The sequence below is a fragment of the Leuresthes tenuis genome, unplaced genomic scaffold (assembly GCF_036924035.1).
Source record: "Leuresthes tenuis unplaced genomic scaffold, fLeuTen1.0.hap1 SCAF_17, whole genome shotgun sequence".
Classification (NCBI taxonomy): Eukaryota; Metazoa; Chordata; class Actinopteri; order Atheriniformes; family Atherinopsidae; genus Leuresthes; species Leuresthes tenuis.
In genome coordinates, this window is record NW_027325371.1 from 3,294,044 (window position 1) to 3,319,079 (window position 25,036).

The 25,036-nt window shown below is 44.0% G+C and overlaps 1 protein-coding gene across 1 annotated transcript in view; it reads left to right on the forward strand.

The window, feature by feature from the left end:
- tmem104 (transmembrane protein 104) overlaps positions 1 to 25,036 on the forward strand; it is a 78,521-nt gene that overhangs the window by 8,149 nt on the left and 45,336 nt on the right. The window contains exons 5-8 of the mRNA XM_072368739.1: positions 3,105 to 3,192; positions 7,538 to 7,618; positions 15,574 to 15,673; positions 19,748 to 19,844. Of these exons, the coding sequence (XP_072224840.1) occupies positions 3,105 to 3,192; positions 7,538 to 7,618; positions 15,574 to 15,673; positions 19,748 to 19,844 (366 nt within the window). The remainder of the gene's footprint in view (positions 1 to 3,104; positions 3,193 to 7,537; positions 7,619 to 15,573; positions 15,674 to 19,747; positions 19,845 to 25,036) is intronic.

Sequence of the window (25,036 nt, forward strand, 5' to 3'; positions counted from 1 at the left end):
TCGGGGCAGAAGTCATCAGGCTTAATGCTCCGGGCTTCAAACTTCAGGACTTATGATGCTGTGGACGGTAGCCCGGCTCTCACTGAGCCTCGAACGCTACCTTTTTGAATATTCATAACAGTGTTTTCAGTGTAGAAATAGTAACCTGAGAATCAACATTTTTGGTGAGTGTTTGTTGTCCATTGTGTTTAAAAAGGGCTCCGGAGCAGTACGATTCAGTACGATAACAGATTAGTTATAGATTAGTTATTGATTAGTTTAGATGCAAAAAGCTGCACCAACAGCTGCACCAACAGCTGCACCAACCACCAACGGCTGCACCAACGGCTGCACCAACGGCTGCACCAACCACCAACAGCTGCACCAACAGCTGCACCAACAGCTGCACCAACAGCTACACCAACCACCAACAGCTGCACCAACAGCTGCACCAACAGCTACTCCAACGGCTTCACCAACAGCTGCACAAACAGCTGCACCAACGGCTGCACCAACCACCAACAGCTGCACCAACAGCTGCACCAACGGCTGCACCAACGGCTGCACCAACAGCTGCACCAACAGCTACTCCAACGGCTGCACCAACGGCTGCACCAACGGCTGCACCAACGGCTGCACCAACAGCTACTCCAACGGCTTCACCAACAGCTGCACAAACAGCTGCACCAACGGCTGCACCAACGGCTGCACCAACAGCTACTCCAACGGCTGCACCAACAGCTACTCCAACGGCTGCACCAACGGCTGCACCAACGGCTGCACCAACCACCAACGGCTGCACCAACAGCTGCACCAACGGCTGCACCAACAGCTGCACCAACAGCTACTCCAACGGCTGCACCAACGGCTGCACCAACGGCTGCACCAACGGCTGCACCAACCACCAACAGCTGCACCAACAGCTGCACCAACGGCTGCACCAACGGCTGCACCAACAGCTGCACCAACGGCTGCACCAACAGCTGCACCAACGGCTGCACCAACAGCCGCACCAACTGCTGCACCAACAGCTGCACCAACCACCAACAGCTGCACCAACAGCTACACCAACCACCAACGGCTTCACCAACAGCTGCACCAAGGGCCGCACCAAGGGCCGCACCAAGGGCCGCATCAACGGCCGCGCAAATGGCCGCGCCAACGGCCGCACCAACAGCTACACCAATAGCTACACCAACCACCAACAGCTACACCAACAGCTGAACCAAGGGCCGCACCAACAGCTGCACCAACGGCCGCACAAACGGCCGCGCCAACGGCCGCACCAACGGCCGCGCCAACAGCCGCGCCAACAGCTGCACCAACGGCTGCGCCAACGGCTGCACAAACAGCTGCGCCAACGGCTGCACAAACAGCTGCACAAACAGCTGCGCCAACAGCTGCGCCAACAGCTGCACCAACAGCTGCACCAACGGCCGCGCCAACAGCTGCGCCAACGGCCGCGCCAACAGCTGCGCCAACGGCCGCGCCAACAGCCGCGCCAACGGCCGCGCCAACAGCTGCGCCAACGGCCGCGCCAACAGCTGCGCCAACGGCCGCGCCAACAGCTGTGCCAACGGCCGCGCAAACAGCTGCACCAACGGCTGCACAAACAGCTGCACAAACAGCTGCACAAACAGCTGCACAAACAGCTGCACAAACAGCTGCACCAACCACCAACAGCTGCACCAACAGCTGCACCAACGGCTGCACCAACGGCTGAACCTCCAGTCACCAAAACATTTTTTTGCTAAAAAAATAATGGAAATAAAAATCGATACTTTACCAGGAAACAAAATATCGATATATATATATATATATATCGCGGTATCGATAAAATCGCTCAGCCCTGATGTTCTTAAGTATTTTATAATAATTAGTGTGCCGACTGGCTCTGATGCAGCTGCTCCAACAATCGGCTGCAAAGCTTATAGAAGACGTGTGACATTTTGTAACGTCTGTATTTCTACTGTAGTTTAGAGCCGACCAATCAGTCGCGAGATTTCTTCGTGGTTTTGGTGCCGATTGTGGGGGATATGCAAGTCAAGCCGCTAGATGGCGCTATATCCTAAACTCTGGACCTTAGAGCTGTGTATAAACAGCCTCCTAAAATCTGAGCGTTCTCTCCACTTAAAGCTTAATTTCTCAGCCTCTGAAGAAAGTATGAATATGGGATTAAAACCACACGAGAGGTTAAACCTTCAGCTTTTATTGTAAATTAAGACACTTTTTACATCGTTATTGCTTGTGTGTCTTAAAAGGATTCACTTTTTAACGGCCTTAACGGGTTTAAACGTACTACAGCTTGACTTATTTGTCCTGAAACTTTGAATTTCAACCACATATGTTCTCAATTCCTTTAGATTTATGGGTCTTGGACAAAAATGTAGAAATTAGTTCTCTTCTTAAAGATTAATTAAAACCTCAGTTTTCTGTGAAAGTACTGAATTAAAGTTTCTGAAGTAATTTTGCTTTAATGAAACAAGAAAAACTTCAGAACTTTCTAGCTGTAACGTTAAATATTTAGCAGCTCCAGAACCTGTTGTCATTTCTAATAAACGTCTCTCGTGCAGTTAAGGGCAGTTTGCCTTTGAATTAGCATAAAATTATTGCTTTTAAAGGCAAAGTCATGATGTGTAATGCTGACACGTCCCGGTTGCATCACTGGTCTGATCTGCATGATGTTGAGGTGAAACACTCACAGTCTGCAGACTTGTTTTCAACAACACGAGCCTGACTTTGTCTGAATCTCGCCCTGTTCCTGTCTTCCTTTGCCGGCTTTGTCGTTCTCTGCTGTCACTCTTCATCTCGCCGGCGTTAATTCAGATGACGACACTCACAAAGTTGACTATCATTGACAGTTAATCGACATTAATCTGCAGAGACTGTGTGAGATGATTAAAAAGCTACGTGTGGGCTTGTGATTGGTGTGAATCGTGTGCTCCTCCATCTCCAAAGTGCCTCCCAGCTGCTGCCTGTTATTTCCAGATGTTGCCTCCCCTGTGGCACATACAGAGCGAATAAACACAGTGTTAATAGCCTGTAAACTGCCTGTTGTTTAGTGGAGAAATTAGGAAAAGGGGGATCTAAAACAGATCTTCACACTCTGGTTTCGTCCTCCGCAGACTGATGACAGCGACTCCACCTCTGAGTATTCGGACGATGACGTCATGGGCCGAAGCCGACCGGAAACGAGGCCCATCTTGTCCGTTCGTGAGTATCGCTCTCTGTGTGATGACTGTCTGGAGGGGAGGAGGAAACCACATATTAGTCTTTTGTTGTCGTCACAAGCTTTGTTGACCTGTGTTTGGAGCTCCTTTATGTGGATTTAATGTAGAATAACGGCGTCACGTTACTTACTTATTTGTTCCTGCCAAACCAGACACTCGTGGATCTCATTACCAGGAACATCTGCTCATGAATGCATTCATCCAGGTAATCATGTGGCAGCAGGGCATGAAATCCTGCAGATAAATCCCAGGAGCTTCAGGGTTAATATTGTAAACGAGCTTCAGAAAAGGTGAATATCGGGCTGTGGTTTGGTTATTGGTTCAGGTGTTTGTGGAGCTGCTGGATGGTGAAAAAGATTCATTTAGAGACCTTAAATAAGCATTTTATTTAAAGAAAATCACCTCAAATGTCTGCAAAGCAAGTCATCTATAACTTATTTTCTGAGTTTGGGTTCGGTGAACTTTAGGAGAACCTAACTCTGAATCCACCTCTAGGTTGTGGACAGACTTGAGGCATCTTTTTGGGACTTTATGTTAACAGAAGATGAGGAAAGCAGCATTTTCTGAGCAGGAAAAGAGGACGGAATTACAAAAAAAGTCTAAATTGTCACAAAAACTTGTAAACATTTAATAGACTCAAGTGCAAAGAGATGATTTTCAGCAGCAGGGCATTAAATCCTGCAGATAAATCCCAGGAGCTTCAGGGTTAATATTGCAAACGAGCTTCAGAAAAGGTGAATATTGGGCTGTGGTTTGGTTATTGGTTCAGGTGTTTGTGTAGCTGCTGGATGGTGAAAAAGATTCATTTAGAGACCTTAAATAAGCATTTATTTAAAGAAAATCACCTCAAATTTCTGCAAAGCAATAACTTATTTTCATGAACATGGCTGAGTTTGGGTTCGGTGAACTTTAGGAGAACCTAACTCTGAATCCACCTCTAGGTTGAGGACAGACTTGAGGCATCTTTTTCAATCCACAACACCTGGAAGTGAAGCTGCTTGAGAGCAACAGGAAGCCCAACTCATTGTTAGTGGGCTCAATTGGTGCTTTATGTTAACAGAAGATGAGGAAAGCAGCATTTTCTGAGCAGGAAAAGAGGACGGAATTACAAAAAAAGTCTAAAATGTCACAAAAACTTGTAAACATTTAATAGACACAAGTAAAAAGAGATGATTTTCAGCAGGTTAGGTGAGGGCATCAGGGTTATAAAAGCAGCTTCCAGCAAAGGTTCAGCCTCTCCAACAAGGATGGGTCGTGGCTCACCGCTTTGTGCCAAACTCCATCAGAGAATCATCAATAAGTTCAGGAAATATTCCTCAGAGTCAGACTGTAAAGAACTTTGGTCTTTCAGCATCTACAGAGCAGGATATTGGGAACAGATTCAGGGAGTCTGGGGAAGTCTCAGTGTGGAAAGTTGCTGTGATACTCACCCACGGCTGCTCAGATGTGTGTTTTATTACTTTGGTTTCAAACTTTAATTTGCTTTAAACGCCAACAACGAGATAAAAACCCTCAGAAACACAGTTAAAACAGTTAAAACAGTAAAAAACAATCAAAAACGAGCCCCAGAGTCAGACACAGCAGCAAGAAAAGTGTCACAGGAAGTGAAGAAGAAGAGAAGGAAGACAACAGGAAGTGAAGAAGAAGAGAAGGAAGACAACAGGAAGTGAAGAAGAAGAGAAGGAAGACAGCAGGAAGTGAAGAAGAAGAGAAGGAAGACAACAGGAAGTGAAGAAGAAGAGAAGGAAGAATAAGCATCAGATGCTGGAGAGATCAGAGGAAAAGACAGATGCAGAGAGAAAGAATTCTTTCTTCTAACATAAGCTGGAACCTTATCGTCTGTTAGCTCCAGTTTTATCTAATTTCACTCAGAAATCTAGTTTTCAGCCTTTCAAAATGTTCTTTCCAATCTCACACTGACACATATCGAATGAGAGAAAAACATTTTATCCTCCTGTTTTGTCTTTTCTGAGCAGGTTTAAGCTGCTTCACTGACCAATTTTTATGTATTTGGAATATCAAAAGAAATCTAGTTTAATGCAGCAAAACACTCTAAAAGCTGCTGTAGAGTCAAAGAAAGACAGAAAGTTTACAGAATCTACAGCAACAGCTTCTGGAGCTTCTCCAACCAGCAGGTTACCTGCAAAAAACTAAATATGTCATTAGTTTATCAGTTTGAACCTTTATTTAACAGACGCAAGACCAAAAAAATGACCAAAATGTTCAGTTTCTTTACTGATAAACTTCTTTCTGTTTAGAAAATCACTCAGTAAAAGCTGTTCTGGAGTCAAAGAAAGACAGAAAGTTTATAGAATCTACAGCAACAGCTTCTGGAGCTTCTCCAAGCAGCAGGTTACCTGCTGACAGGTGAGGGTGTCAGGATTGGGTATAAAAGCAGCTTCCACCAAAGGTTCAGCCTCTCCAACAAGGATGGGTCGTGGCTCACCGCTTTGTGCCAAACTGCATCAGAGAATCATCAATAAGTTCAGGAAATATTCCTCAGAGTCAGACTGTAAAGAACTTTGGTCTTTCAGCATCTACAGAGCAGAATATTGGGAACAGATTCAGGGAGTCTGGAGAAGTCTCAGTGTGGAAAGGCCAAGGACAGAAAGCACTGTTAGATGAGCTCGGAGCCCTCAGGCAGCACTGCAGGAGAAACCGTCAGGCCACCATGATCCATACAGCCACATGGGCTCAGGAGGAGCTGGGAGAAGCATTTCCACTCAACACAGTCCACGGCTGCATCCAGAAATGTGAGCTGAAGCTGCATCACACCAGGAGGAAGCCATATATCAGCTCTGAGCAGAACCACGGCCCAGTTCTCTGGACTCCAGCTCATCTCAGAGGGACAGAAAGACAGTGGACACGTGTTCTGTGGGCAGATGAGTCCACGTTTCAGCTGCTTCTGGGAAAAACTGCTGAGAAAGAGCATCCAGGCTGTTCTCAGAGGAAGGTTTAAAGCCAGCGTCTGTGATGGTCTGGGGCTGCATCAGAGTCCAGGGCATGGAGGGCTTCATCTGGGTGAAGGTACCACTGATGCACAGCTGGATGTTGGAGTTCTGGAGAGACAGATGCTGCCATCAAGGTGCCGTCTTTTCCCGGGAGGTCCGTGGTTATTTCAGCAGGACGATGCCAGACCTCATTCTGCAGGACTTCCAGCAGCTTCAGACACACAGAGTGTGTGAGCTCGGCTGCCTGCCTGCAGTCCACATCTGTCTCCTGCTGCAGATGTTGGAGCATCATGAAGAGGAGAACCAGGCAACAGCAACCAGGGACTGCTGAGCAGCTGGAATCTGGGATTCAGCAGGAATGGACTCAGATTCCTGTGAAAAACTGCAACAATCAGTGTCCTCAGCTTCTAAATACAATGAAACTGAAGTTATTTTTGTAACATTTCTTCCTTCTTGTAAAAATAAAGGTTCAGACAAATGAAAGAAATCTCAGATTAAAGCTTTTTGTAGCGTTTTAGAAGATCAGAGACCAGCTGGAAACTAAAATATACACTTAAAAGAACAAAGAGAATAACTTTCTCCTGCAGGCTGTCTGAGATACTCTGAATCCTGGGATGCAAACGCAGTCGCGACTCAGAGGAACTTTCTTTTCAGTGAGAGCTGCTCCTGAACCTTTTGGACTGAACGATTTATTCTGGTCTCCGTTTTTCTGTCAGAATCCCATCAGAATCCAATCGGCACATATAGTGACTCAAGACAACAAGCTTGTAGTTAAAGTGAAGAAAAGATTCAATATAATCAACAGAAGGTGTACCAGATGAACTTAAAAGAAGTTGAAGTTAAGTTTATAAGCTTAAAAGTGTGTTAATATTAGGGCCATCAATCGATTAAAATATTTAATCGCGATTAATCTACAGTTAACTCGCGATTAATGACAAAATATATATGTTCTAAATGTACTTTAAATAGATATTTTTAACACTCTTCTCAACTTGGTAGCAGACTATATAGCAAACTATACTTTCTTTATGCAAATCAATTTTATCTTTACATTAACAAGCCAAAACTAACAACAACAACCAGGGACTGCTGAGCAGCTGGAATCTGGGATTCAGCAGGAATGGACTCCGATTCAATCAGTGTCCTCAGTTCAAAGCATTAAAAGGAAGCTGATGGGAGACTGACTCTCTTGCTCAGACAGGACTCTAAAGATTATTTCTTTACACGTGTGTCTGTTGAATAAAGGTTCAAACAAATGTGCTTTGCCAAGTTTTTGTTGTGTTTCTGGTTTTTGACCTTCCTGGAATCAGTTTTCACAGAATCAGAAGTTTACCTTCACTGATGTTTACCACCGACTTCTCGTCTATGTTCCCACAGAGCGATCGGGTCACGTCGATCATTTCGATATCGTGGAGCGGGTTGAGATGGGTCAGATGGCCTCCATGTTCTTCAACAAAGGTAATGTTCTTCTGCTCCCGGCGCACATTATTCAGTTAACCGCAGACACCTGAACCACCTGAACCACCATTAGCCACGTTTAACATTCATGGAGGAGCTGGGAGGGATAATTCATCAAATGTTGGCTGCTGGTGGTTTAATTGAATGTAATTGTATATGGATAAATTGCCTGTGGTTATAATTACCTGTTTGAGACCCTGTGAAAGCTGAGCATGTGTGTGTTTTTAGAAAAATTCTCTTAAAATTAGGCTCAGAGTCGCTGGATACGATTAACACAAAACATTTATTTCTTGCAAGAAAGAGACAAGTCGGCACAACCTGTCGGGAAGATGGCTCAGAGTTGTCTTCCTGACAAAATGGTGCTCCAGCTATTTATGTTTTTTATGCTTGCTGATCACACAATGTTATGGGAAAAGGCGCTTTTCTCACCATTCATTATTATGGGAAGGAACATTCAATGTTATGGGAAAAAGGCGCTTTTCTCACCATTCATTATTATGGGAAGGAACGTTCAATGTTATGGGAAAAGGCGCTTTTCTCACCATTCATTATTATGGGAAGGAACATTCAATGTTATGGGAAAAAGGTGCTTTTCTCACCATTCATTATTATGGGAAGGAACATTCAATGTTATGGGAAAAAGGCATTTCTCACCCGTTAATATTATGGGAAGGAACATTCAATGTTATGGGAAAAAGGCATTTCTCACCCGCTAATATTATGGGAAAGACTAATACCAGAGTTAAAACACTTTTGCTTGAATAGAAAAGGAAAAGATGGAGGGACTCTTCTGTCATAGTATATCTATATAATTTTTCCAACAGTGTGGGTGGGCGTGTCTCCTCTCCTGGTGACAAATACCTGAACAATCCTGGGTTTAATGAACCTTTTGCTAACTTGTGACGGTGGCCTGTGAGCAGAACCAGAGAGGAGCTTTGCAGGCATCCTTCTCCTCGTCTCCTGCTCACAATAAGCCACTCAGCTCATTTAGCATGTGACTGATTTTAGCAGAAATGAATTCACAACAGAAGGTCACAGCTCTGAAGGCTTCATCTCTGCCGACATCTTCTGTCCTTCGGCCTTTGGACAGTAGGTGGAGCACTTGGCACACACTGAGTCACACGTGTGAATGCGTTCAGGCGTGCCGCCGTGCTGCGAAAGCGGCGCCGCGCTCAGCATCCATTCAGGCTTTTTGTCACTCACCTGACGGCCTGTTAGAGATGCTCCACGAAAAAAAGGATGACTTTTCCCACCGTGTCCAGGTGAGACACACGGGGTATCGATCGGTCGTAAGGAAATGAGTTTTCTCCCGTCTTCACTCCCTCCACATGTGGTAGGAAAGCTGCCCAGTGACTCTAATCAGAAATGAATTAGATGGTCCCAGCGCATGCTGAACAAGGAAAGACGAGTCGCAGCTCTTTGTCCTGACAGCAGAACCTGCTCAGAATCTCCCTGCTGTGTGGTGTCTTTGCCTCTTTATGGCTACAGTTGACTAACTGTAACGGGTCAAAGATGCATTCACATGATATCTTTGTATTTAAGTATTTTAAAATGCAAAAAACACCCCTTTTACCTTCTACTTTCTATCTTTGCTGTAAAAGGCTCGAAGCAGAAGACTCGATCCAATACCACTCAGAACTGAGTGTGACCAACAAACATCGTGTTGTTCAGATCACTAAAAAGGCACCCGCCGGTCCTTTTAAAGCCCCTTTCACACATGCACTCCCTGCCATTAACCAGTTGGCCACTGCACCACCTTTTCCACTGGTAATCTCTCTCGGTTACGCCTCAGTTTCAGCTGCTTCAGTCGCGTTAACAGACTGACCCACACAGCAGCGGCGGGTTAATTATCAGACAGATCGAGTCAGTAAATCTATGAATAACGGCACTCTGCACATTTTGCCCTTCATTGCTTTTATTTACACCAACTGAGCAGCAGCGAAGTGATCTGCAGCTGCAGCTTCTGCTTAGTTTTTACCTTGTTCACGCTTTAACTTGATGCATGTAAGAAGCACACGTTGATGGAGCCCTGAGTCGCTCTGTTGGTGCCAATAAGTCTTCATTGAAGCCTAAACTGTGGTCTGAATAAGAAGCCCTCTTTTAAATGTTTATGTTTATGTTTCTGTATTTATCAGATGCTTTTATCCAAAGCGACTTACAGTAAATGAAGATATAACAGCTATAAAAAGCTAACAATAAGCTACATAGAAGGAACCCAGGAGTCCGACTCTGTCAGAGGGGACAGAGTAGAGATAGGGTGCAGGCATAGAAGGAAGTGCAGAAAGATAAAGTGCAGAGATAGAGGGGGGAGGGAAGTACAAGGTAAGTGCTGGGATAGGAGATGCTCTCTGAAGAGCTGGGTTTTCAGGAGCTTCTTGAAGATAGACAGGGACGCCCCTGTTCTGGTAGCGCTCGGTAGGTCATTCCACCATCGTGGGACGACACATGAACAGAGTTTGGATTGTCTTAGGCGTGGTGTAGGAGCTGCTAGACGACAATCCTGGGACCAACGGAGGGACCCAGTTGGGACAGAAGCCTTTGCAAGAGCATTCAAGCAGATGGAGCCGTTCCATTAAGCTCTTTGTAGCTAACATCAGGGACTTGAACCTGATGCTAAGGGCAGCCAGAGGAGCTCAATGAACAGAGGGGGGACGTGTGCTCGTGAGTTATCTAAATATCTTCTGAAGGACGCCGACTTTCACCAAACTGTTCTCGGTGAGCAGATGAACGTATTTCATGCCAGTAATAAGGTCCAGGTTTAGAAATACCGGAGTTCCCCTTGAATAAACACCAATGTGTGGAGGAAAAGGTGCACATATGCCAGGTGCATGCATCATGTGAGCTGAAACATTTTGAGGTGGCAGTCTGAGTGGGTTAGGCGTGGTGTAGGCACTGCTAGATGCCTGAAACATGACATATTTACCATTAACGGCTTCATAAGTGTTCGAATGCCGTCACTCAGGCTTTATTCAGAGATGCCTGTTAAAGTACCGGCGCAAACTGGGTAAATAGACTTTAATATGACTTAATATGACTTACTTTGGAGTCAAAGTCTCTTAAACATAGCAGCGTAATCATTCATATCAGTGTGCCGAGTGTGAAGAAAACTTTTCTACATATTTAATAGCAAGTGTTGCCCCCATGCGTTTAAAACTATGACTTTCATCACATTAGAGCCGAGTTAAGACTCACAAAAAGCCAAAAAATACGATCACATCGCACCAGTTCTCAGATCTTTGCACCGACTCCCTCTGTGTGACTGAGTTGAATTTGAAATTAATTTGCTGGTCTACAAATCTCTAAATGGTTTGGGCCCAAAATACCTGTTAAATCTTATTTCCCATCAACCACCAAGAACCCTGAGGTCACCTGGAAAGGGACTGCTGACGGTTTATAGTCCTCAGACAAAACATGGAAAAGCATCATTTTGCTGCTTATTTCTGGAACAAACTCCCTGAAACACTGAGATGTTGCTACTTTTAAATCAAGGCTCAAATCTGTCTTCTTTTGTCAGGCCTTTGAAATGTGATGATGGTTAGAGTTACAGATACTTTTGAGTGTTTATTATCTCCTTTTTACTTGTCTTATCCTTTTTTACCAAAGCATTTTATTCCTTCTGTCTTGCACTACTTCTTACAGAAGGTTTTATTGTTCTTATTCTGTTTTACGTGTCTTTGCACATGTTTTTAACCTTTCATCCTTTTATTCTGATATTTATTTTCCTGCTATTTAAAGCACATTGAGTTGCACTTGTGTATAAAATGTCCTGCTTTTTATTACTTTACGTCATTTAGTCACCATGCAGCCAGATTTCTGCACTAAAAGTAAGACTTTGAATGTAACCTAATCAATCGGACTGTTATTAGCTTTGTCTAAAACTTCACAACTCAATCCAAATCAAGCCAGCAGCTCAGGAGAGATGAGGCTGTTAGCTGGAATCATCTCCTTCGTGTGTTTTTTCATCCATGAAGGAAAGGTAATTAATAAGAATGAATGCAAACGAATCAACTAAGCTGTGCTAACGTTAAAGAGCCTTAAAACAATACAGCTCCAGCCCCTGTTCGTCTGAGATAATAAACTTTGAGGCGTTATCGAACACGATCTCTGTGTCCTGCAGCCAATTAAAGGCGTCTCTGTGCTGTTGAAGAGTCACACTTGGAGGACATTTGACTTCCTCTTTGGCTGAAATTGACGCGGCAGTAGTAAGGGAAGCTTGGAATAAGGCCATGGGTATTGTATCAGCCTGACCTGCAGCCTCTGACAGGAATGTTGATGGGGGGCTGGTTTATCTGCACCGCCGTTGAACGTGTGGCTCTAACCTTCACATTGATGATTTGAAAGTTGATTAGAAGACGACTTTGGCTAAAGTCACGAAGGCAGAGACGAACAGAGTGCTGTCCTTGCATCAGCATCTTGTCTCAGCCGTTGCTGCCTCTGTGATATGAAGTGCTGGGGAACATCGGGGCTGTGCAAACAGCAGGATTGTCTCTTCAACGGCGGCCGTCCCTCCCCTGACGTGTGCAGGACCGTGGCCATGAATACTAATTTGCTCCGTTGTAACACAGGCTCCCGTCTTTAATGAGAGCCAAACATTGACGCATCTATTTTTAATACTTGAGTGACTTCTGTTTAAATGCCACACTTGAACGTTGAGAGCTTTGGCAAGATGGAAAATCCACATTGCCTGAGCTGTTTGGAAGATAAACGGTCTTGTTTACGTCGGTGTGCGTCCAAATCATTTTCCACTGCTGGAACGGTTCCCTTCGCCAGCATTGTAAAAGATGCACTTTAATTTCAAGGGTATGTAACAATAGCTGACGGTGATCAGCCGAACAGATCAACTTTCTGAGTGCAGTCCCAGGAGAGCAGTTTGCTCTATGAAGGCTTCATTTGTTTCCCAAAGTAAGACGAGCCTGTTGTTCCTGCTCATTTCTGTCAGAGTTGACGTCTGCATGTTGAAGTTAATTTGCTCTGACACAGATTCAGACGAATGTTACCCACGTCACACAGAGGCAGCCTCTCAGAGAGCCAATTTTAACTCTTCTGCTCTATTTACATCTTCTTAGACGCATGTTGTTAATAGTGTTGATGCCTCCCAGACGCCTTCAATTTATATCTAAATTGAAGACGTCTGTAATCATAATTAATCAAAGTTTCACTCTGTTTGTCCCACAAGCAGCGGAGATTGAATATAAAGGGAGAAATGAGTCTAAGCGTGATTTAAATAATGAAAATAAAATGGCTCCACCTTAAACTGTTTGGAGTACATTACCTCTGAACTGAATATCTTATTATTGTTTTAATGAATTACAGAAACGTGCCAAATCACAGCAAATGCCATCTCAATTAGGGCTGTAGCGATAAACTAATCTCACAATACGATACACGGCATTCAGCCAACGATTCGATACAATTTTATTTGATTCGATACGATTTTATTTGATTCGATACGATTTTATTTGATTCCATACGATTTTATTCGATGCAATTTTATTCGATTCCATACGATTTTATTTGATTCGATACGATTGGATACGATTTTATTCGATTCGATACGATTTTATTCGATTCGATACGATTGGATACGATTTTATTCGATTCGATACGATTTTATTTGATTCGATACGATTTTATTCGCTTCCATACGATTGTATTCGATTCCATACGATTGTATTCAATTCCATACGATTTTATTCGATTCCATACGATTTTATTCGATTCGCTACGATTTTATTCGATTCGATACGATTTTATTCGCTTCGATGCGATTTAATACACATCATTTTCTGAAAGATTTTAAAGGGACAGTGTGATTTGACATGAATCGTCGTTGATTGGATGGTGGTCCGACCTTTGAACCGGAAGGACAACACCACCAGACAAACGGAAACAAACAAACGTGTCTTCAGCGTACGCAGAGTCATGTTTATGTTGTGAATATTTCATCATCAACCTGCTTGTTATAAACACAAATCCAAATTCTCTAATCACAAACCATCTTTTTTCATTTTTGAGGAGCTCAAACAACAAATTACAACAATCCTTTATTCTATAAACAGAAAAGCCATTAAAACTGCTGAGCTATGCACTTTATATACATTTTTATGAACTAATTTATCACTGTTTTGTATAATGTAATATACAAATATAATTTTAATTTTCTGTGTTTTCACTAATTGTAACGTCTGAATTTTCAATAAAGTTTGCTAAGAAAAAATCAAAAATCAAAATCGATACTCACGGCTTAAAAAACAACAAAATATCGATATGTATCGAAATATGGATAAAATCGCTCAGCCCTAATCTCAATATCAAATGTTTTCTTGGATCGGCCGGGGTCAGAAATGGGAACAAATTATGTTTTCAGCTAATAGCTCTTTGGGAATCACCTGTTTTTCATAGATGCAGCTAAAGAAATGGGAACAAATGATGTGTCTTTGTGACAGGCTGCTGGTAACAAAGTGCCTGAAGATCCAGTTTAAAATGGCTTCTTTGCTAAGTTGTCTGTTCTGTGTCGACACAACACTGGTTCATCCCTTGAGTTAGGAGCCTTTTTTCTGCCTGAATGCTTCATAGGTCAGAGTTAAGAGGCTTAACAAAGAAAAAACACATTGAATCTGAATGTTTGGAGGGAAAATCTAAAGAATTGAGGGCTGGATCAGGAGTTTTGAACAGTACCTTTAAATCCTTATGTGAGTCCTTTGTGGTCACATGACGATCGTGTCCTGGATGCCTGAGAATCTCCTTCAGCATTTTGCTCCTTTATGTTCATTGTTAACATAAAATGTTTGATTTAATGCTAATTCTGGACATTAACGAGCCTTTTGTTCCCATTTGTGCAGCCATTAGATCTTCTCACGAAGCTCTGGTGTCTGAGGAGGCTTCAGGTTTGCAGGAGCAGCAGTTTCTTTCACTCTTCCTCTCTCTTTAATCACTGGTTAGTGTTTGACTTGGTGCACTTCCATGGCTGCACATCTCTCGGTGCTCTTTCTGCAGCAGCTCCTCACAGACGGGCCGGCATGTCTGTTGTCAGTCAGAGGTGATGGGTTGATGCATGGCAGGGCTTCTCCCAGCTCCGTGAAATGCTGAGCTTTGACATAAAGACCCATTTTGAGATGTTTTTGCCTGTGGCTCTGGGTAATTGGTAGATATTAGTTTCAGTGGTGTGAAAGCCTGCATCCCTGTGGTCATGTAGAGCTCTCACCTTGAGAATATTTACGTCCTGCTCATATCTGCAGCTGAGGTGAGAACACATGTTTGTTCAAGCAGTAATGAGTGAAACAAGGGGGGGGGTAAGTTCTTTCATGTCATTTTCCAGCTTTAACTGCTGGAAACCTGCTGTGGATGAACAGGGAACTGAAAGCACCTGCTTCTAAAACAATGAAATGTTGTTTATTGGGCTGTCACCTCCCTGTTTCTTCAGCTTACATCCCAGTTTAAACCACTTTAGCCACCTTTAGGCCTTGATTTGTTTAAAGAATCGGTGGAGTGAGAGAAGCTGAAGGTTTGTCAGCTTTCATTTCTTTTTATTAGGTTGTACGCTGCGTTTTGCTTCGCTGTAATGAATCATTTGAGCGGTGTGGCTGGACAGTTGAACCTCCATCTGGGAATCCTACAGGATGATGGATGTGTGATCAACTGCGCTGATGTGTCTGCTGATGAAGGCTCTGGATCTTGGCTTGGCAAAGGAAGAGGCTGACAGGGAAATTCTTCCTCATGGAGCCATTTGTTTATCAATTAATGCCATTAATATTTTGTCATTATACCAAAAAAATCTGCCTGCGGTGTCCAGGCAGCTGTCCCAGAAAACAGATGGAGGGAAGTATATCATGATAAAGCATTTGGACGGCTGCTAAAAATGAAAAATGCGTGTGTTTGTCACCCATTGATCCCATGTTGCTTTGTGAATCTGCTCGTCACGCATCCTTCATGTCTCAATTAACTTTGTCTTTCAGTTGGAGTCAATATGTTCTACATCTGCATCATCGTCTATCTTTACGGAGACCTGGCCATCTACGCAGCAGCTGTGCCTATATCGCTAATGGAAGTCGCCTGGTAAGGTCAACGCGCTTTCTTAGCTTTGTTGTGCAATGAAATCTGTGTTAAAAGATGCCGAGACGCTTTGTAAAATGTAAATATCATCATAATTCAATGTTTTATTCACAGTAAAACATGGAAAACATCACAAAGTGAGACATTTAATGACAAATATGAGCTCATTTTGAATCTGATGGCAGCAAAATGTCTCAAAAAAGGCTGGAAAAGTGAGTGATACTGTGAAGAAACAGTGTTTGTAGTAGTTGTGTTAATTAGCAACATGATTGGGTGTAAAAAGAGCACCTTAGAGCGGCCGAGTCTCTCAGACTCGGATGCAATCTGCACAAAAACTGTCCTCAAATTGTGGAGAAACTTCAGGGAAATGCTCCTCGGTGTAAAAAAATGGGAAGACTTGGATTATTCCATTATTTGCTGGAGGTAACATCATGAAAAGATTCAGAGAATGCACCCGTCCCGACTTTAATGGCACATGTTGCTGCCATCAAATTCAAAAAGAGCTGAAGTTTTTCATGAAATTGGATGTCTGTGCTCTGCTTGTAGGTAAAGTTTCTCTCTTTACATTTTTTACTGGCTCCTCCGGCCTCAGATTTCTTTTTGTGACCTGCTGAACTCCAGATTAAGACAATAAAGCTTTGCTGACAGAGGCCTCCCGGCCGGCTCACCTCTCGCTGCCGCTTCTGGCATCTTAGTCATGTTGACTTGCTTCCAGACAGATTTTTATTGCGAGTTTGTTTACCAGACTGGCTGAAAATAAAGTGTTCTATTTAGTTTTGGACTCATCCCCTCGGAACGAGGCGGTTTTTACCCCCTTTAGTGTTGTTTTGGTGAGTTTTCAGGCAGTTTAATAAAGTTTTGAGGATACTATAATGCAGTATTTGTTGTAATAGTCTTTATCTGATTTAAATCTTTTACAATCGATACAAGTAAGACAAATGTGGCTGTGTCTATGAAATGTGTGTTGGCAGCAGTTATTGATTACCTAATTGGGCATTTTGAGATAATCTGCATTGACAGATTATTATTGGTAAACAAACAGAATCGACACCATTTAGCTGTAATAAAACCGATGAATGCAGCAGACAGAAATGTGCGACTTTATGACTCTGAACTCATTGGTGAGGTTCAACAGCTGCTACTTTGCCACTTCCTTCTCAAAGCTGTCCGAGCAGCTGGAGGCGCGACTCGGCTCCATATCAGACAGAAGTTTCAACCCATTAGAGTCTGTTTCCAGAGTTTCAGCTCTGTGGACTGGGCGGATTTTAAGGCCTGGAACCAGGCAGATGAGTAACTAAATTTACCCTCACCGGCCACTTTATCAGCTGCACCTTCTTAGTAAAAGGTTTTTACCTTCTTTTACCTTCAGAACGGCCTTAATTCTTCGTGGCAAACCTTCAACAAGGTGCTGGAAACATTCCTCAGAGACTTTGGTCCATATTAACATGACAGCATCATGCAGCTGCTGCAGATGTGTCGGCTGCACATCTGTGATGCCAATCTCCTCTTCCACCACATCCCAAAGCTGCTCTGTTGGACTGAGGTCTGGTGACTGGAGGCCGTTGGAGTTCAGGGAACTCATTGTGATGTTAAATAAACCAGTTTGAGGTGATATGAGCTTTGGGACATGGTGCATTATCCTGCTGGAAGCAGCCATCAGAGGATGGGACGCTGGGCTCATAAAGGGATGGAGACGGTCAGCAGCAATACTCAGGAAGGCTGCAGCATTTAAACGATGCTCAGTTGGTACTGAGGGGCCAAGAAAACCAGCAGCAGCCTGAAGCGTTGATGCAAGGCAGGATGGATCCATGCTTTCATGCTGTTTACGCCACATTCTGACCGTGAACTGGAGACTCGTCAGACCAGGAAAGGTTTTTCCAACCTTCTGTTGTCCAGTTCTGGTGAGCCTGTGTGAATTGTAGCCTCAGTTTCCTGCTGTCAGCTGACAGGAGCAGCACCCGCTGTGGTCTCCTGCTGCTGCAGCCCATCTCCTTCAGGGCTCCACTGGCTCAGAGACGCTATTCTGCGTTCCTCGGTTGGAACGAGCGCTTATTTCAGGAGTTCCTGTTGCCTTCCTGTCACCTGGAACCAGTCGGCCCATTCTCCTCTGACCTCTCACACCAACGAGGCATTTTCACTGGATATTTTCTCTTTTTCGGACCCTTCTCTGTAAACTAGAGATGGTTATCGGTGAAAATCCCAGCAGATCAGCTGCTTCTGACACCAACAACCACCTTCAAAGACACTTAAATCCCCTTAAATCCCCGTTCTTCCCTGTTCTGATGCTCGGTTTGAACATCAGCAGGTTGTCTTCACCACCTCTACATGCCTAAATGTTGCTGCCATGCGATTGGCTGATCAGCTGTTTGTGTTAACAGGTGATTGAACAGGTGTTCCGCGAGTTTAGAAACTGTTTTTTTTAGTGCAAAACGATTTCTTATTAGTTTTAACTTAATGTACCTGATTAACCTAATTAAATTCAAACTAAATGTGTTTTAGATTCACATCAGAATCATAAGGACAAAGTTCAACTGGATACTCAAGGAAATGAACATCAACACCAGCACTGAAGCTGAATAAATAAAGAAAATGCATTTCCTTTGAGTTATCCAACCTTTTAAAAAGTACTTACCACGTCTAAAATACCAAACAGCAGCATGTCCAGCTGGACGCGCGTGGTGCTGGTTCCATTCAGAGATGGTTTTTCTGCGTTCCTCGGTTGGAACGAGCGCTTATTGGAGTTACCGTTGCCTTCCTTTTTCGGACCATTCTCTGTAAACTAGAGATGGTTGTCGGTGAAAATCCCAGCAGATCAGCTGCTTCTGACATACTCAGACCAGCCCGTCTGGCACCAACAACCATGCCGCGTTCAAGGTCCCTTAAATCCCCGTTCTTTCCTGTTCTGATGCTCGGTTTGAACATCAGCAGGTTGTCTTCACCACCTCTACATGCCTAAAAGTTGCTGCCATGCGATTGGCTGATCAGCTGTTTGTGTTCACAGGTGATTGAACAGGTGTTCCTGATAAAGTGGCTGTGAGTTTATGTGACTTTGACATTATCAGAGCCCACAAAAAAACCACCACGTATTTATTTCTGCCAGATATCCAGTCACCTCCCAAGCTTTAGTGCCTGTAAATGAATATTACACAGCTGGGTGGGGGGTGCTCCACCACTGCCAGGATTAGATTTTCCCCCAACTTTCCTCACAGGATAAACACGGCACCATTGGTTAGATTATGAGTTCAAATAAGAAGATGTGGAGCTTCCCCCTGCCTGTACACTTTGATTAAAAATGGCAGGTGTCACTTCCCATGTGTAAACCTTTGCTGTTTGAATGCTAAACTCATGATTTCCAAAGTTGTTCTCATTACCATGTTTTTCTCTGCGGTTATTTCCTCTCAGATAACTGATAAAAAGAAGCTATTTTCTTTGATTTCTCTAAAGTCAGAGCCTGGCATTGTCTCATTTGAGCTCAAAAGCTCTGGTTTTTGGTTGTCAAAGTGCACTGAAATGGTTTCACATCACCAGGATCTTGGCTGAATCACAGTCCCAAACAGATATTTGGTCACATTTCTGTCCTAAACTCAAAGTTGAGCTCAGAAAACAAATGAAAACGATGCTCAGTTGCAGAAAGTCGGGCCTGATTGAACCTTCCACAAACATTTTTAGCCAGAGAGAGTCATTCTGCAGCTGGTTCATTGTTTAATTCTCCTCTCCTGTTCATCACTTCAGTAAACTCTGTCTCCTTCTAATTGTTGTTATGACAAAGCTGCCTCGCTGATCCTGTCCGGAGGCACAGCACACTGCTGCTGTCTTATCGCATTAAGCTCCTGTCCACCCTGGTCCCGACATTACTAACCTTCCAGCAACAATATGTGTGAAATTTAACCGTGAACCCGTTTTGTTTCGCCTGCAGACCCAAACGGTGGGTTTCCTGCCAGTGTGGTCACAGTTTGGTCCGTTGTCTTTGCTGTTTGAGCTTCTCTTTTGCACAGAAGCTTCTTAAAACACGGAGCTTTGGTGATTTCCGTCTGACACGGATGAGGTTTAACGTTGCATTGTGCTTGTTTTCCTCAGTGGAAACCACTCCTGCAGTGCTGGAAGTGTGAAGTACAACGATACAGACCCCTGCTGGGGCTCCGTCACGAGGAAAGATGCGTACAGGGTGTTTCTGGTAAGTGCTGATCTCCTTCGTCACCCTGCTGTTATGAGCTACAGATCTAATCTACTCTCACGCCAGGAAGTGGAATTTAGCCCTGAACTGTAGTTAGAAACAGTGTGTTGAGCTGGCATCAAAGGTCAAACTAACCATTTAAACCAATGAACTGATCAGATTTGCCACCTCAGCAGTTAATATATCCCATACAGCTGGCCAAAGACCAACTGAATCCCATCTCTTGCTCCACAGAGGTAGAAACTTGGGCGTCATGGTTGATGACCAGCTGACCTTCAAAGATCACGTTGCCTCCATTGTTCGATCGTGCCGCTTCGCATTGTTAAACATTAGAAAGATCAGGTCCCCGGCTGCTGGTGCAGGCTATGGTCTCCTAACTGGTCTCCTAACTGGTTTCCTAACTGGTTTCCTAACTGGTTTCCTAACTGGTCTCCTAACTGGTCTCCTAACTGGTCTCCTAACTGGTTTCCTAACTGGTCTCCTAACTGGTCTCCTAACTGGTCTCCTAACTGTTCTCCTAACTGTTCTCCTAACTGGTCTCCTAACTGGTTTCCTAACTGGTTTCCTAACTGGTCTCCTAACTGGTTTCCTAACTGCTCTCCTAACTGGTCTCCTAACTGGTTTCCTAACTGGTCTCCTAACTGGTCTCCTAACTGGTTTCCTAACTGGTCTCCAGCCTGTGAAACCTCTGCAGATGGTCCAGAACGCGGCGGTGCGTCTGGTCTTGGATCAGCCTAAAAGAACACGTCCCCCCTCTGTTCATTGAGCTCCTCTGGCTGCCCTTAGCATCAGATCCAAGTCCCTGATGTTAGCTACAAAGAGCTGAATGGAACGGCTCCATCTACTTGAATGCTCTTGCAAAGGCTTCTGTCCCAACTGGGTCCCTCCGTTGGTCCCAGGATTGTCGTCTAGCAGCTCCTACACCACGCCTAAGACAATCCAAACTCTGTTCATGTGTCGTCCCACGATGGTGGAATGACCTACCGAGCGCTACCAGAACAGGGGCGTCCCTGTCTATCTTCAAGAAGCTCCTGAAAACCCAGCTCTTCAGAGAGCATCTCCTATCCCAGCACTTACCTTGTACTTCCCTCCCCCCTCTATCTCTGCACTTTATCTTTCTGCTCTTCCTTCTATGCCTGCACCCTATCTCTACTCTGTCCCCTCTGACAGAGTCGGACTCCTGGGTTCCTTCTATGTAGCTTATAGTTAGCTTTTTATAGCTTGTTATATCTTAATTTGTAAGTCTGCTAAATACATAAATGACTCGGTCACTCCGGTCGTCAAAGGATTGGCGTCTGGCAGTGCCTCCACCACGCTTAAGACCATCCAGACTCTTTTCATGTGTCGTTCCACGAAGTTTTCCTTCTCTGTAGCTTATTGTTAGCTTTAATGTTAGCATTAATGTTAGCTTTAATGTTCTATCCTCATTTCTAAGTGGCTTTGGATAAAAGCGATGCATAAACGCATGAAACGAACTGTTATCGGGTTAGTATACTCTCTTTTAACTAGTCTTTTAACTAGTTTGAACCCTGCCTCTTCAGCTCTGTGCCTCCTGCACAGAAGAAGGTGTGATGTGCAAAGCCTCCATCGTCTTTAACCACATTCTCTGCAGCCCGCAGTATAATTCGGTGTCCTTGACGTCATAAATGAGCCAAACTCTGGTTTCCTCTTCAGCTTTAACTTTGAACAGTGATAGATGCGCTGATCTTCTCCGGAGTCATTTCTGAGCGTCCCCTCCTTTTTGCTCCATCCTCCCTGTCCTTGCTTGTACTTAATAGAATTAGCAGAAAAAATGGTAATAAATTAAATTTTCTCTCCTTTGACTCCTTTGGGATGAGCCTCTGAGCGTGTGAGTCAAATTTAAAAAGCGCTGATTTGTAATCTCGGGACAGTTTGTTTACACTTGCGTTTTTTTTTAAGACTAATTTCCCAGTTTCAGCACCAGCAGTCATGCCTCTCACGATGCTCCACGAAGCATTTTATTGTAGAAATGCACGATCTGGTTCCTGATCAGTTCAGTCTGTGTTTCTACAGCAGTTTCCTGAGCTGATGCTGGGTTTGTCGTGTTGTTTTATGCACAAACTGAGAGTTTAATACCAGGAAATCTCTCTCATTTGTCTTGGTTGACCTTTCCTGAAGTGAATAAAAATGCACCGAACTGAGTGATAGCCATTCAGAAAAGTCCTGTTAGCATGCTGTGCAGAAGCTGCACCGTTTATTCTCTCATTCTCTGTGTTTGAAGAGGCTTCTGGCCTAAAGACACTACCCAACCCAGAATGATTACTCTTAATAATTGAAAAGCTTTCATCATTTTCTCTTCTGTGGAGGGAACTGTCAAAAGCTGCTCCACCCAGCACCCACCAGTCTCCTTTGTATGCTCAGTGTGACGGAGCTGCGAGGCATCAAGGTGACTTCTTCTGTAGCGCTGAGACCCTTTTCACTCGGGTCCTCCAAAGACTTGGAGTTTGGGATGAGTCACCAGGGTAGCCATGCTCAAAATTACAAGCTGAAAGATAAACTTTGATGATATATTAATCTGACCTTTAGCTTTTAGAAGACGAATCTTCTCCCAGCTCCGTTGAGAGAACCTATTCTAATTCCCTCCTCGCCTCAGCGACTCCAGGAGTGATTTATGAATTAGGAGAAGATGGATATCCAGCAACACTTCCACAAACACCATCAAACGACATGAATATTTTAAAAAATTCAGTCTACAGTGAGCTGAAATTAGCCAGTAAAGACACTTAAGCTAAAAATGTGAAGCTAACACTGCTGTCGGCAAAGAAAAACCCAAAGTAAGCCAGTGATTGACAGCAATCAGAGACTCGTCTCAGCTCTGATTCAAGGTTTCCTCTCAGCTGGCGTTGGAAAGGCCTTTAAGGAGTCAGAGGCTAAGTTGGCAAAGTGGTTGTGATCCACTAAAGAGCGAATGAGAAGCACATTGTGCAAGTGAAAAGTAAGGTTAAAAGATCTCTTTTTCTGCAGATTGTCTCTTAGATTCATTTCTGTTTTACTTGCAAATTGTCAGTCTTTTGTATAGCTGCCGGACCACTGCGTTGGTTTCAGTTAATAAGGCAGAAAAGTAAGAGATTGTGTCGACCTGAGTCACCAAACTGAGCTTTAACCTGCTAAAATAAAGCTGTGCACTCTCAGAAATGGGCCAGTCTGCTCTTAAAGTATAAAACTTGCATGAACTTTGGCTCTCCATGCAGATGTGGGATGTTATACCTCTGGAATATAAACAAATCTACGCCTGAACCCTGCACATGAACAGCCAAACACATGAAGGTGTCAAGCTTCTGTAGAGCAAAACGGTGTGGCGCAGGGCTGGAAACCAAAGTCGTGAGCTGTGCCTCAGCCCCCAGGTGCTCTGGGACATTTTCAGGCCCGAGAATGTGCAGAAAAATAGTCAGTTTACTTCAAAACTGTTGCTTTAATGAGCTAAAATGTGTAAAAACAAGAGTTTTTGCTTCACCATCAGACCAAATTAGAGATATTTGGACATAGCCTTCCCATTTGACTCAAGAGTTTCAGATGTATTGACATTGAAAGGGGAAACTGATGTGCCTTAAGTGTACAGAAGCACTCCAGGATTTATACAGTACCTAAAAAGGTTTGTTACACTTCTGACGAAGCCATTAAAATCAAGGCTGCTCATAAAGAAGCTGGTTCCTTTTCTCTGAATGTGGGTTAAAACCTTGACCGGATCTCCTTGTTTACCACCTTCATTGTTCCTTCTGCTGTGGGGGGGGGGGGGGGGGGGGGGGGGGGGGGGGGTGGTTGCTTGGTTGTGTCCATATGAGTCGGTGCAGCCACAACATTTTCAGAGTTTAGAAGATGATGACAGATCAGAGAGGAGCCTGATTATGGCGCTGCTTTAGAGAGCTTTAATCCCTGTGTGGGAGGTTGATGCTGTGAGAGGCAAAGAGACGGGGGGGGGGGGGACTCAGACAGGGAGCTGCTGCTTTGATAAACCGAGTTGCTGTCTGGTGAAGTCTACCTCAGGGGCCTGAATGCACTCCTGTCCTGCTCCCAGATTTCTTCCGTCGACCTTTTCTGTTATTAATTAATTTGTGATGCTTTTGTATGTGAAACATCCAGCATTTGAATATTGTTTTAGTCCTTTTTTTGCATTAGTTCAAAGAGAATAAAATGTTGCTTTAGTTTCTATCAACAAACCCGTTTGATTTATAGACTTTAAGCTCTTGACATGAATCTATCTTCCCACCAAAAACAGTGGAGCAGCCAGAGCCGCCTGGACCTGACGTTTTTAGCTCTTATGTGCGGGTGTTTGGCAGGTTTCCCCCAGATGGAACGTCTGCAGCACTCGGGGTGCTTTGTTTGCACTGGACAACAGATTGGTGGATATTTTTAGGCATGAGAACAGCTGTCCCTGCACTCAAGACTGGACTTCATCTCCAGCAGTGCTACGGCTCCGAGGAAGGATGAGAAGAACGTGTAATTTTAGAGTTAATAACTTCCATCGGTTAGTATTTAACCTGTTGTTTCCAGTCTCTCTGACCGTCTGATCCCTTCCTGCCATTAACCCTTAAATAAAACCAGTATAGCATTGATGCTACAGTGCAGAGGTGCTCCACAAAAGAGCTAAACCACCAGAAAGAAGCAGAATCAGGTGGTGAATAACCCTTGATACTGCTGGAAAAAGATGTCTGTCCAAACTGGTCCGTGTCACTTTTAAGACACCGAAGGCACGTTCAGATTTAGTGTGCTTTCAGGCATCCGTTTCATTTTAGCACCACACCTTTGGCTCATTCCTCCATCATCTGTCAGCCACATTCACTGATTGTCAGTCTTGACAAAGGACACCCAGCCTTCAGGGGATTTAGGTTATTTCTGACGTCTCTCAGAAGGGAAATTAGCTGAATTCTGCTTGGGATCTCTGTCACACTCGGCTCTACTCCACACAGTCCTGTTAATATTTTACTCTGTTAAATTCACAAAGAGACAGACTAATTGCTCCGTAGTTAAAAGGCCTGAAAGCACCCAATTAGCTTTCCATCAGGTCATGTGTTTGACTTAATTAGCTCTGACTTCAGAGATCAGAATTATCAGCTGCTGACATGTCCCGACAGATATTTCCCTCATTTGCAGTTCTGAAAGCTCAGAACACAATCGATTGGCTGATATTTGGTCTGCTGCAGACTGATTATCAGCTGAGTCGGACTGCTGAG